General features: G+C 33.7%; 3 protein-coding genes across 3 annotated transcripts; 2 read left to right on the top strand and 1 right to left on the bottom strand.

The window, feature by feature from the left end:
* Positions 1-219: 219 nt before the first annotated feature.
* Positions 220-2462, top strand: Pis (phosphatidylinositol synthase). Its single transcript, XM_076788868.1, has 5 exons — positions 220-378; positions 454-560; positions 1107-1395; positions 1494-1657; positions 1739-2462. The coding sequence occupies exons 2-5, from the start codon at positions 515-517 to the stop codon at positions 1933-1935; spliced, it is 696 nt and encodes a 231-aa protein (XP_076644983.1). The 5' UTR covers positions 220-378; positions 454-514; the 3' UTR covers positions 1936-2462.
* A 1863-nt stretch (positions 2463-4325) lies between these two features.
* LOC143353921 (leucine-rich repeat-containing protein 47) lies at positions 4326-6985 on the bottom strand. The gene is made up of 4 exons (XM_076787508.1): positions 6246-6985; positions 5665-6141; positions 5263-5590; positions 4326-4893 (listed from the first exon to the last, which is right to left on the bottom strand). Exons 1-4 carry the CDS (start codon positions 6832-6834, stop codon positions 4692-4694), a joined length of 1596 nt encoding a protein of 531 aa, XP_076643623.1. The 5' UTR covers positions 6835-6985; the 3' UTR covers positions 4326-4691.
* Positions 6986-8764: 1779 nt separating this feature from the next.
* Positions 8765-12483, top strand: LOC143354609 (zinc metalloproteinase nas-15). The gene is made up of 5 exons (XM_076788863.1): positions 8765-8778; positions 9164-9537; positions 10571-10876; positions 11391-11524; positions 12095-12483. The coding sequence occupies exons 1-5, from the start codon at positions 8765-8767 to the stop codon at positions 12203-12205; spliced, it is 939 nt and encodes a 312-aa protein (XP_076644978.1). The 3' UTR covers positions 12206-12483.
* Positions 12484-13737: the final 1254 nt, after the last annotated feature.

Here is a 13737-nt window from a genome sequence, read left to right as displayed (position 1 = left end):
GTTCATACATTAAGGCTTAATGACATAATTGCCGATTTATTTAACAAGAAAACAAGAATTTTTGCTTTTAATACCACCTTACATGAACTATTTTTTTTTATCAAAATTGTTGTATAATATCTAATGTGGTGTCGTTAAAAAAAAATATAGTTTTTAGATTTCGTAAAAATTTTCATTGATACGATACTGTTAGTTGTGTGACTGCTACATGCGTCACCATGATCGATGTATCTCGAACTCGAAACTGCGATACGATATAGTCGTCGATTCTACTCGTTTCATTGACGTTATATGTTGTTACATTGTACTTCTTTACAGTCGTTTAGATTAAATAGAAGAGAGCGGAACGTGAAAAGCACTAAGGCGATTGTCAAGTTTGTAAGTTAAAAACAATACGTATTATTTGGCACGAACGATTACAGATGACAGAGAGGTCTTTGCATTCGATTGCAGATAAACAGGTTGTGTTGTAAATACATTTCTCGTAGAGCGATAGATATTTGAAGGCGGCAAAATGATGGAGACGGATAACGTTTTCTTGTTTGTTCCTAACATTATTGGTAAGTAAATATTGAATATTTCCATATGTTAACAACGATCTGTATTTAGTTATACGATTTTTACATACAACGAATTAATGTGGATATTTGTCAAACTAAAGTAATGTAGGAACTAGATAACATTATACTGATTACAATACATGAAAGCTTTCATAGTATGTACAATTTATATTTACTAATACATGTCTGAAAATTGTTTAAATGTTTATAATTTATTTCTTCATTAGTGGTTTAAATATAGAGTGTGATAAGATAAAAGAGGAACAGCAGCATTTCAAAGACTTCCCATACTGATCTATACATATATGAACTTACGGATCAAGACTTTTATATAATATACTAGTATGTTTAGGATATCGAAAGCATTAAACTATGCTTTTATAAAATGATAAGATTACTATAAATTTAATAGAATATAGTACAAATATTTGAGAAAATATGGAACAAACTAAAGGCAATCCAATAACTAAGAACATAGACGTCTAGATGTAAAAGCATAAAAATATTATCACCACAATTATATAAATGACAATGTAATGTTAACAGGCTATGGGAGAGTGATTCTGGCTCTTGTATCTTTTTATTTTATGCCAAGCAACCATGTTATTGCATCATGGTGCTATATAATTAGTGCATTACTGGATGCAGTGGATGGTCATGCAGCTAGATATTTTAATCAAGGTACCAAATTTGGGGCTATGCTAGATCAATTGACTGATCGTGTTGGTACCATGTGTTTATTAGCCACACTATGTGTACTTTATCCATCGTACACATTTTGGTTTCAATTGAGTATGGCAATAGATATTGCTTGCCATTGGATATATGTTCACGCGTAAGGTCAAATTTTAATATGTAAATGCATTTATCAAAGCGTTTATATAAGGGTATAAATAAACAAATATTTCCTTATTACATAATTATATATTCCAGCTCACTTTTACAAGGAAAAACAAGTCATAAATTTATTGACATGGCTGAAAACCCAATTATGAATGTGTATTACACAAATCGTACAGTTTTATTTTTTATGTGTGCTGGAAATGAAGCATTTTACGCTGCATTATACCTTATTTACTTTACTGAAGGACCTATTTGTAAGTTATTTTATTTTGTAGACAGTTATTAGTATTTAAATCTTTTTGAAATATGACAAATAATACGAATTTTTATTTCAGTGGTTGGCATAAGTTTATTCAGGTTGATTATGTACATTTCTGCACCTGTGGCAATTATTAAAGCTGGCATTTCATTGTTACATGGATATGTGGCATGTATTAATTTGAGCATAATCGATCTTAAGGAAAGGCAAGCACTAAAGGGAAATAAATCATTGCATTCTGCAGCATCTTCTACTTCTGCTAAGTCTGATTAATTGATCTTCCTAATTTATTACATGTTATACTTAAATGTCTCCATACTTAATTATATTTTTACACATTAATCCAAAGATTTATGTGCCAGATTCAAAGTTAGGCTCCATCAACTATTTTAATATAAAATAGATGTACAGTGTAATTAATTATTTAATCTCTGTTTTAATGAGAACCACACTACGACCATTTAGGCTATATTATGCTTCGATTAATTTAACAGACTTTTATATTTCTATATAGTTTGTATAAGTTGATAGTTCTTTTGAAAATTTTTTTATAGAGATATTATAGAATTAGAAAAAATAGGAATTATAACTGATGTTATTATAGGTCTCTAATTATTTTAGTGTAAGGTAACAAAGTGTACTTGAACATTTTATGTTTCATATATTATATGTATATGACAGAGTTATATATTTATTCCATGTCGATGTTGGTTGTTCAATAATGTACCTACAGTATAGAAAATGGTGTGGAAGATGTAAACAAGAAACTTAAGATGTTTAATAAATATTTTTGTCCCTTATATGTTATTGACCATTATCTTTATTTTATCATAAGCATTAGTACAAAGTATATCATAAGCATATTACTATTATTATTATATATGTATATATATATATACATATATATATAAGGTATATGAAATTAGCCATATAAACATTAAAATTATCTATTACTATATATTTATTTATATCATTATAATAATTGGGAAATGGATTTCATGCATGTACATCATATTCGGCTGTGCAAAACACAATCAGTAAACAAATCGAGTAAATTTACATAATATTTTTATATTGTTTTCAAACGGTAAAAATATAAAAAGCAGCAAAAATAACTTTGTCTGTAATTCCTGTTGTCCTAAACTTGTCTACAAAAATGTGAATTTATATGTGGTGATCTGTAGCCTAATGACAGATATTTATTAATATTAATAATTCAAAATTTTCACTGCTGCTAATAATTAGAAAAATTAATTTATTATACCAAAAAGTAGTATGAAAATAATGTGAGAAGATAAATTTTAGTATAGTAATTTCTACACCATTGCACCAATCTAGGGAATCTACAGTTATTTAAGAAATTAAACTTAGGAAAAAAGGAAGGTAGCAAACACACAAAATATCATTTGTTCGACGGTAAGCGTGTAATATATGTTTTGTTACTGTTGAGATATTTTGCTAAATCATTATAAAAACAATGGTTGTATTATACAATGTGACACGTGTTTTCCGTTAAGACAATTATATATTTTTTAACATATGTACACCATACACATGTCCGCTGTGATATTCACACCATTATCGTAGTTGAACATATCAAATATACGGGATGCGACAATATTTAATGGCAAAATGATCAACTAACCTCAAAAATTTTGATTTCTTTCCCCCGTCATAGCCAGTCATGTTTCGGCGCCATGTTAACACTTCAAACATTCGCGCATGTTAGAAAGTTCAGAAAATTCATGCGAATTTCTTCCAGTCGTAAAAATATTGTAGAATGAATTGTACACTCCTTATGGTTACTAAAATGATGAAAAACGTCCCGCTAGGACGACGTTTTCTGTTTCCACTGAACTGAGACACATGAAACAAAGTACAATATTTATAAAAACAGATGAGAATTCTTCACCGGCTTACTATGGGATGATTCGCGATACGACAGCGCCAATGTCGTCAGCTGCGTACAAACGGCGGTTTTTTAACTGATATTTAAACTTGCGGATGACCGCTACATCCTGCATAAGATAATTGTGAATTCCTTCAAAGGCATTATTTGTAGTCACGATTATCTGATGAAATGATAACTCAAAATGGTTTGGCTGAATTGAGAAAAAAAAACCGAAAAAGTTGAAAATACAACATTTCTTTATTACCCACATTGAACTTGCAGTAAATAATTAATAGTTTATAAAAAAGTTATATTATATTTTAATCCTTAAGTATATTTTGGGACCTCTGAGGCCTTATAGAATTTTATGCTTATAATTCTGTGATTACGTGTAGACGTTATTATTTGAACATTTATGTAATCCTCCATTAAGTCATTATTTGAAATGTTGGGAACTAGAATCAATTGGTCTTTAGAATCCTCTGCTGTCAGTAAAGGTTTTGTCATAGAGAGAAGTAAGTTTTTTATTTCTGCACATAATTCTTTAATGTAAAAGTTAATTGTAATAATTTAATTTATAGAATTTTGAACAGCAAGTATATATTTAGCTGGGCCTTATAAAGTACTATGGGCTGTTTTTAAAAAAAATTTACCTAAAGTCATATTTATTGTCTATCCCACTCCTACTACTTCAGACTTGCAACGTAAGAGTAAAGTGGACAGCTATTATGTGACTATCTCCTTTCAAAAATAGAGATTAAATGTCAACATATGATCACTGAAATTGGTTGGATTTTTATTGTTCATTTATCAACGTTCATAACATTAAAGAAACATATGTTGCTGTTATTACTACATATGATTTTATATTTTTAGTACGAAAATATGGTATCACACTTAATCTGTAATATACATCTGTATGTACGAAAGTTTTGTATAGAAACCGTTTTATATACATTGCATTGATATACAATAACTTATGTTAACAATCACGAAAAGGTATAAAAATAACTTATGCCATCATAACAGAAACAAACTATAACTCCTCATTTAAAGAAAATATTCTTCATAAAAAAGATAATATAATCGTAGATCAAATACAATACAGTAAAACAGTTAAATTACTTACAGCTGTTCATTACTCTCGCAACACAGTTACTAAATTATCTGTAAAATTTAAGTCTGCTCTTGAAGGATAAAGCAGTTTCATATTACCATCCATATCTACTACTTTTATTTGTTCTACAACTAAATTATGAAAATTCGTATTATCTTCTTCTTCTGAAATACATCCAAAACCAAGTGTGACTATCTCCTTCAAAAATTGGTCCAAAACAGTCCTGGTAAGATATAAAATGATTTAAAAAATCAAATATATTTCTAATAAGTAGACTGCGGATCTTTATGCAAAATAAAATTTGTCTGCCTCAAATGCGAAAAGTAAGAACCAAACAAAAAGTTCTTTCTTTCTTTAATGATTTTAAAAGGTTTAAATTGATAAATTGGACTCACTTGTGCCATAAACGCATAAAATCCGCAGTCTTCTAATAAGGTTGTAATATGTGACTTAAATGTTAAAGTTAGTAAAATTTCTGATTTACATCTCTTAGATTAAACATAGTAAAATAGTAATACAAGGGTTATAAATATTCATAGAGATTATAAAACACTAAATATGTATGTTTAATGTTACTATACTATTATTTTACCTGCAAATGAAATAGGATGTAGCACTGGTTACTTCCACCAATACAGTTTCAGTATTTACTGACATTTTTGTAATGTCGCTATTGGTAATTGGTGGGAAAGATATAACTTGTTCTGTAGCATCCAATAAACATGGAAATAATGCTTTGCCTTCTAATAGATAAAGGTACTTATGAATGCTAGAGTATACATTGCGCTTTTTATCTTTTCTTAAATTTTCAGCCTCTGTTTGTAATTGTTGGAATAATGTAGCTCCGGTATAAATGCTATTACGCATCAAAGGTTTGATTTCTAATAAGGTTGGAGGTTTTGCAGTATACACTAAACTACCTATGTAATAAACGCAACATTATTAAGATAAATATTGTTTAGATACCTAATCTATTATTTTCCATTATACTTACCAGGTTTGATCAAGTTAAAATCGTGTGTTGCAATGGTTGCAGCATTCCTTTTCTCACATATACCTTCATGTAACTTAGTCTGAAGTTGAATAAATTTCTTAAAACTGTCATCCGTGAATTTCATGTTTTTGATAATGCAAGCTGCTATGTAAGGTCTAACGCTTTTCACCTCCTTTGTGATTTTGATTACTGGCGTGTCATCAGTTGTTTTTAGAACTTTCAACTTGTGCGATAAATTATTTATTTCCTTAACAATATTTTCAGATTCTGAAGATTTCTGTGCTTTTTTGCCTCTTTTCGTTTTGGCATTCGAAGCAGCAGAATTAGTGGTTTTAGGGCAGTGCTGTCTAACATAGTCTATTACTTGCTTAGTGCGACATTGATCGATTAATTTTGATAATCTTTTATCTGTTAAATTATTTCCTTTTAGATATAATTCCTTCAGCTTATAACAATCTGCAATTTCACCTGGTACAACTGTAATACAAACAATTAATGAAACCTCCTTTGAAGCGTAACCAACGACAAGGATTGATTTAATCGTCTTTAGAGAAAACATCCATTTGTTTAAAGAGAATTACCTGAAATTGAATTGTCGGCTACGTTTAATATCTTTAAAGACGGCAGTTGACTTATGGTTACAGGAATATCTTTTATTTGATTGCCATTCACATAAATCTCTGAAAGATGAATCAATTCTGGATAGCATATATCAGGAAAATTTTCAAATTTGTTGTTCGATAGATTCAGAACACTCAATTTGACATTAGCTGCCTGGGATGGTAGCGAGACCAAAATATTCGAACTCAAGTTCAGTGTCGTTAATTGCGGAAGGTTTCCGAGTTGATCTGGCAAGGAGGGCAACTTATTTCTGGAGCAATCGAAAACTTTCAGTTTCTCCAATTTGTCAATTGTGCCAGGCAACTTGGAAATTTGATTCGAGTGCAAGACCAAAGTTGTTAAATTCTGTAACTTTTCGATATCTTCTGGTATCTCGTCCAAGCATGTGTTCGATATATTCAGAAAATTCAGATGTTGCAGGTTAAATAAAGACTTGTCCAAACCTTCTTCCTCAATCAATTCAGATATTGCCGGACCTGACAATACTAGCTCATGTTTGTTTTCCGCAGCGGCTGTTCTAATCACGTGCCACGAATTGCCCAGCGTCATTATGTTAAATGTTAATGAAATTCTACCGGTATTAAAAGCTATATCATTTGTGTCGGCTCAAGGTTATTTGCCGGGAAATGCACTCGAAAACGTGTGCGTCAGACGTTCCCACGGACATCAACGGACATCTATATACAAGAGGTGAACCCGTGAACCGGCGTTTTTCGGATACTACTAATCTTCAGCGCGCATGCGTTTCGAGCGATTCCGCGCGATGCGTATCGTGAATATAGCTCTACAATTTGCGGTACTGACAATGGGAAATTCGAACACTAGGCGGGATATTTTATTTCTAATTTTCCAGTTTCTGTAATCCGTGTTTCAGATTTTAATCAAATTCAGACATTGAAATGTAATATTAGTAATTAGAGTATAAATTATCAATTAGAGGAGCATGATATAAGAAACTACGAAGTTAAGAAACTACGAAGTTAAGAATCTGCGAAGAATAAAATTGCAACTACCTCTTAATATGGAGACGTTAATTGCAAAACCAAATATTACTTTAAGTATAATTATACTTATTTTAAAAGTTATACTTATTTTAATACTTATTTTTAAAGCATAATGAATATTAAAAAAGATATATATATTAACTGATTTTAATGAAAAAAATTCAATATCTCCTTTTTAATATTCATTATGCTTTAAAAATAAGTATAATTAATATAGGCAGAGTAATTGGTACTCTCACAGTTGCGGCCCGCGCGTAGTATTAGGTTTCCACTTCTGGCCCGCTACAGTCCTGATGGCTGCTCATCACTGATTTAAAGTAGGGGTACAAAAGTAGGTTTGGCGAATGATTTTCGTGTGAACTATTGTCCATGCAAATTACATACACACGTGTTCTAATAAATGCAAATTACGATCCAGGAACTTGGGGTAACAATTATCTCGTTAGCATTAGAGGAAAAAAAGGGTGTCGTAGAATTTATGTTTAGGCAATTAACTGTAACGTTCGGAACACGCTAGATACCCATTTAACCGGTTTTAAATAATTCGTTGTCTTGATACGGCTGTTTTTATCGGTGAATAACAATCATTGTTAAGAGGAGTACAACGAGATTGTGGGGCGCATTAAAAATTTTAATTCGCCACCTACAAATTGAAAATATATTCTCTTATACATAATTATGTTATGCAATATGCATGAGAGGACCGTCCGCAAGAAGGACAATGTCCGTTTTATGTTATGCATATATGATTCACTAATTGCGTGTATATGATTTATTAGCTGTTATTACGAATTCGACGGAAATGGGAAACCAGTCAGATATTATAAATGACCGTCGTTGCGTGCTAAGAGATTTTTACGCAAATTTCCCACTAAAACGAATATCATAATCCATAACGGGCTGAGCGGGAATATAAAGAACGATTTTATTACCGACCTTCGATTCTCAGTCACCGGTGTGAAGGATTTAGCAATGTCCTTAGGAAATATCCAGTATCAATGATACCAGAGCCCGGCGAAATTTGCATGTGAATAAACTGCGAAGGAGGATGTTAATTTTAGTTCGGCGTCAAAGAACGTCTAAGAGCGATCTGTAAATAACACTTTGATACTTCAAATGGCAGTGTCAATCACCGGGATATTGAATTCATACTTCTGTTCCGGGTCTATAAATAGTGACCACTGTTTTTCATTCCTCGCGAAAAAGGAAACAATCACAATTTCTTTGCTCACTGTTTTCTTGACATAGGATAAGGGACTCAATTACCGTGAGAGTACAGAGTAAAATTTCAAAAATGTGTTTTGTAGATTTGTGTAGGTGAATGTATGAATACAATCACTCAAAGTAATATTCAGACATTCTTTAAAGGGACTTTTTCAATGATTGTGTGATCCATTCGTAAAAAAACCATACATTATATCAATATAATAAAATATGCACGACGTAAGCAACCGCGCGTTCTTCGACCGGCAAAGATGTCAGGCGTGAGGTAAGTGGCCGAAGACTTTTGCGTGCGTCAAATTTATTTTGCTCTGTCGCACGAAAAATATCGCGCGGATAAAGTTTTGTGACACCTCATCTCTCATATTGTACACCTTGACTGGTTATTATCCTGTATACGAGAACCATAAACGTCGTCTGGTGCGTCGGTGGGAAGCCTCCCGGAATCAAGCCGGCAAATCTTCACTTCCGGTTACCCAAAGTCCACGGTTATCAGAGAGACTGTCCCCGATCGCTTCCGCATGGAAGCATTGGACAGTTCCGCGGGTGGGGTTGCTCGGGCGCGTAAGTATAAAGTCGGGAAGAATCGGTCGATTTTCGTCAGTGGAATTGCCTCGAATCGCAGAGTCAAGACACATTTCGATTCAAACCAGTTTATCCACGATCGCGTTCGCCATGGCACCACGTTGTCCAGTTGTCTTCTCGCTCGCCCTCGTTCTTCTAACGTCCGCGTCCGCGTGGCCGTTCAAACAACGCCGCGACGTCCTGGATAATTCGGTGGATAGTCCTGAGGGAGTGATCGCTCATTTGCAGCACTTCGGTGAGCTCCTCTACCAGTTCCCGGACAACGCGACTGGACAGGTTGTGGCGAACTGGCACGAGGGTCTGGACGTTAATCCGGAAGAGATGGGTAGCTACGCGGAGGGCGACATCCTCTTTCCACCCCAGCTGGCGAAGAATGGACTAAAGGCGCAATCCGCCCGGTGGCCAGGCGGTGTTGTTCCTTATATGATCAGCCCCTATTTTAGTAAGCAATATTTTCACTTTGGTTAGCTAGATACTGCCATTTTAACACACTATCTACCGGCGAATATTTCACAATTTTTTAAAGCCCCATGGCTGAGGATTTTTCAATAGATCCTCCAACAACAGCAGATACTTCAATCAGAAACCAATAACTCGCTCTCTATAGCGTAATATAACAATTTTAATTGGAATTACAGTGTTTACTCGATATATGTCCAAAACACGGGTCTAGCCGGGACATATATCGACCAAAATGAAATTCCGGTCATCGATAATGGTTACTGGTAACCAATAAAAAATTCGAATGATAGTATGATCAATTTTAAAGGCTTATCAGACTAACCATTTGAGTGGAAAGGCTTAGATTGTAAGGCACAGCTAATTACCACATCGACTGGTCTGTCAGCCATATTTGGATGACAGAATTGCTTCACCAGACTGGAAAACCAATTTTTACACTGATAGCTTGAATGTACCAGTCAACGACCTGCTAAATGCAAAGTTGAAAGTGTAATTAATAAGCTGCGGATCTTTATGCACATCTTTCAAGATTTATTATTTTTTTTAATATGAAGGAACTAAATGTGTATTGTATCGACTAGATTCTTTGTGGTAAACATAAAATTACGCAATTATTCTTTATTAACGTTTACGGAGCACTAAAAATGATTATTATACAATACTTTATAAAAATAACCAAAATGTCTCTATTCAAATTTTTAACTTTGTGAGAAGTTAGAATAACTAGTTTACTACATGATGTGACAAATTTTTTCATGCAATTTTTAAATTGCAATTTCTTGAAAATTATTTTTGCTCAAAAAAAAAAAAATAATTAGACGTTGTTCAGAATCTTCGTCGCGAGTTTGACTCGACACTGTAGGGCAAAAGGGGTTAATAAATGTTCTGTAAAGTTTTACAAGTCATATTTCTTTATATTATTTACACGAACGGTGCTGCATTTTACAAAGTGCCACTGAGTGAACGGATTTCTGTGTGAGTCTAATATTCTCTCAAGTTGAAATCTATTGCAGACGAGAAACAGCGAAAATTGATTTTCGATGCTATGAACGATTACCATAAATATACGTGCATCAAGTTCAAACCGTATACCGGCGAAGAAAACGATTATGTCAGAATCACAGCTGGCGAGACTGGTTGTTGGAGCAGCGTGGGAAGAATCGGTGGACGACAGGATTTGAATTTACAGGTTCCAGGATGCGTTATCAAAAAGGGCACTGTAATACACGAATTGATGCACACAGTAGGATTCTTGCACGAGCAAAGCAGATACGAACGGGACGAGTTCGTTAGGATTCAGTGGAATAACATTTTAAATGGTATGTGAAGTACTAATGACATTTAGTGGCATAAAGGGGCTATGCGATCCTGTGAGCCCTGGGACTTTTTTCCGCAAATGAAAGTACTGTAACAAAAACTGATTTTAATGAAAAAAATTTAATATCCCTTTTTTAATATTCTCTATGCTTTGGAAATAAGTATAATTAATATAGGCACAGTAATTGGCACCACCACAGTAATTGGGTTCATTGCCAGTAGATTTTTTACATTTTACCCCTACAGACTGTGCAATTGTTTCAAATTCAAAAAGAAGATTTGATATTGGTCTAAATTCAAGGTTTAGTCTGTTTGCGGGTTCAGTGTTGATGATAATTGGCATTGCGTGTTGCGTGTTATCGAAAATGAAATATGAAGAACATGCCATTTCATGCGCACGTATCTGACACCTGTTCGGAGCCCATTCCTATTATAATTTTACTTGTCGTACTTGTGTCAGGCCTATACAAATTTCCAAAATACACCTGTCGTTACCACATGCTACTATCTATCTAGGTCATGCTGGGAATTTTGAGAAAGCCTCCAGACAGACCACTGACGCGTTTGGTGTCGGATATGATTACGGGAGCGTAATGCATTACTCTGCGAATGCGTTTTCAAGGAACGGCCAACCTACCATAATCCCAAAGGTGAGCAAATTGTGAAACCGAAATTATCGAGTTTCATGGTTCTTTATACAGGGTGGCTCAGTACGTATTAGCATATGATTATCTCCCCCTATCGGAGTCTAAAAAATATATATGTATATATATTTATATATATAGTGTTTAGTCGATATTTGTCCAAAACACGGGTCTAGCCAGGGACATATATCGGCCGGGAGATACTATTTTGATCCACGCCGAATGTAGAAGAGGACAGTGAAGCTCTAGAGGCCTCGGATCATGGCACCTCATGGGGTATTCCCCGCGGCAGTGGGGATAGTTCTGTGACTTTTATCGGCTAGGCATTTGGGACATATATAGAGTAAACACTGTATATATAAATTCAAATATATATAAATTTAAATACATTTAAATGTAAATAAATACATATATATATATATGCACATTGCATACACATATTACAAATATATATATATATATATATATATATATATATATATATATATATTTGTAATATGTGTATGCAATGTGCAATTGGAGAAAGATAAATAATTATTGCTTTGAGATGGTCTCTTGTACCGTGAAATATTTCAGAGTACAACTAAGGTGTCATTGGGTCAAAGAGAAGGGTTCAGTAAGAGAGACATTCAGAAAATTCGGAAGATGTACAGATGCAGCAAACGCAGACGCAGCAGCTATTATTAAATGCAACGATTTACATGGACGGAATTTTTACATTTGGCACCGGCTTGAAGAAAAGAGGGGATTGCAGAATCTAGTCCATTATAATTAAGACTACATAGTTTAAGTTCAATGGTGACGTTTGGCGAGCAGCAATCATTCGAGTAAACGATCTTGCATCGATGTTGAAAGGATGTTGTGCAATTGAAAAATCATCTATCTTTTGTGTGTACGTGTATGTGTGTGTTAATTAATACTGTTCGATGCATTTAATGTTTAAGAACGTGAAATGACCGACTAGAATCTAGGAAGATTGTAATTATAGATACCTGTGTGTGAGAAATAAATGCACTATTAAACAATTCTATTGTACGTTCTTTTTTGTATTGTCGTATTTTAATCCCATAAGCACTTCACTCGTTCAGTAATCCTAACAAATTTCATTTATGGAATGTATCAGCCATCCATGTATTGTTCTTATACAGGGTGTCCCACCTAAGTTGAGTGTCTAGAATATATCGCTTATTCTTTTATGATAGAGAAATGTTTCAGAGGAAAACATTATTTTGTTCGAAGGGGCAAATATTGTAATGGGATTCAAATTTTTCTCAAGGTTATATTTTTCCAGACTTCAAGGTCATCGGAGTTTTTTTTTAATAGAACTACATATTTTCACCATCGCGATATGATAGCTGAAGTCATGATGTATCCGACCACCTATAATACTATGACCTTCGCGTGACTTTGGGTACATAGAATGGTTAAAACGGATAATTCATAAGATTATCTATGTATACATTCATACTATCAGGAAGTTGTAACTGGAGAGTGTAAAACTTTGAATCAAAATACCGTAAATACGTAAATAAAAGATATCGGAACATTACCGCGCGGGCCACACCTTCGGTCCACAAATAATGGTCGGTCAATATCGACTTATTGTCACCTTAAATCGAAAGTGTCACTCTTATTACTTAAGTGTCCCTGGATTGCTTCCGCACGGAAGCATCCGAATGTTATCTGCCTATATCAGCCGCGCCTATGTTTTACGAACATTTTTTTTTTCTTCTTTATGAACAAAGAAACGATTGTTTTCTTAACGTAAATTGAATTCAAGGTGAAGTCATTTAGTTCGTAGAAAATATCTGGAGTTTTGGGTATGGTTCAATGGACGCTACGAGAATGTGTAATTTAAAATATTAAAGCACACGTATAAAGGCAGGGCCGCCCTTAGTACCGGGCAAGTGGGGCACTAGCCCCGGGCTCCGCAGTCTCTAGGGCTGGCTCTGCTTAAAGGCAAGTGAAACCTTTTAACCAGCGATTTTTTAAGTAAATACTCGGTTACGTGTGCACAAAGAATGAAGTATTTACTCCATTTTACTACCTGGTATTAGTAGAAGATTATGCATAAGGAACTTAATATCTATTTATACTTACAAGTATTTACTTATTTTTAAAGATTTAAATTTTACTTTGTCGAGGGATTCTCGATTGTTAGATCAAATACAAATTTGATTGAAAAGTTTCTAAAATGTTATGAGACAATGAAAAAAAAT

The sequence above is a fragment of the Halictus rubicundus genome, chromosome 5 (genome assembly GCF_050948215.1).
Source record: "Halictus rubicundus isolate RS-2024b chromosome 5, iyHalRubi1_principal, whole genome shotgun sequence".
NCBI lineage: Eukaryota > Metazoa > Arthropoda > Insecta > Hymenoptera > Halictidae > Halictus > Halictus rubicundus.
Note: the sequence above shows the minus strand (reverse complement) of the source record. Positions and strands in the feature narration are given on the sequence as shown.

What these genes read in the sequence shown, in the direction of transcription:
- LOC143353921 (XM_076787508.1), bottom strand. Translation starts at nt 6,834, where the DNA reads ATGACGCTGGGCAATTCGTGGCACGTGATTAGAACAGCCGCTGCGGAA. An exon ending in AGCCGACAATTCAATTTCAG is followed by an intron (nt 6,142 to 6,245) that starts GTAATTCTCTTT and finishes TTTGTATTACAG; the next exon opens with TTGTACCAGGTGAAATTGCA. An exon ending in ACATCCTATTTCATTTGCAG is followed by an intron (nt 4,894 to 5,262) that starts GTAAAATAATAG and finishes ATATCTTACCAG; the next exon opens with GACTGTTTTGGACCAATTTT.
- LOC143354609 (XM_076788863.1), top strand. An exon ending in TATGATCAGCCCCTATTTTA is followed by an intron (nt 9,538 to 10,570) that starts GTAAGCAATATT and finishes AATCTATTGCAG; the next exon opens with ACGAGAAACAGCGAAAATTG. An exon ending in AACCTACCATAATCCCAAAG is followed by an intron (nt 11,525 to 12,094) that starts GTGAGCAAATTG and finishes GAAATATTTCAG; the next exon opens with AGTACAACTAAGGTGTCATT.
- Pis (XM_076788868.1), top strand. Translation starts at nt 515, where the DNA reads ATGATGGAGACGGATAACGTTTTCTTGTTTGTTCCTAACATTATTG. An exon ending in GTTTGTTCCTAACATTATTG is followed by an intron (nt 561 to 1,106) that starts GTAAGTAAATAT and finishes TAATGTTAACAG; the next exon opens with GCTATGGGAGAGTGATTCTG. An exon ending in CTTTACTGAAGGACCTATTT is followed by an intron (nt 1,658 to 1,738) that starts GTAAGTTATTTT and finishes TTTTTATTTCAG; the next exon opens with TGGTTGGCATAAGTTTATTC.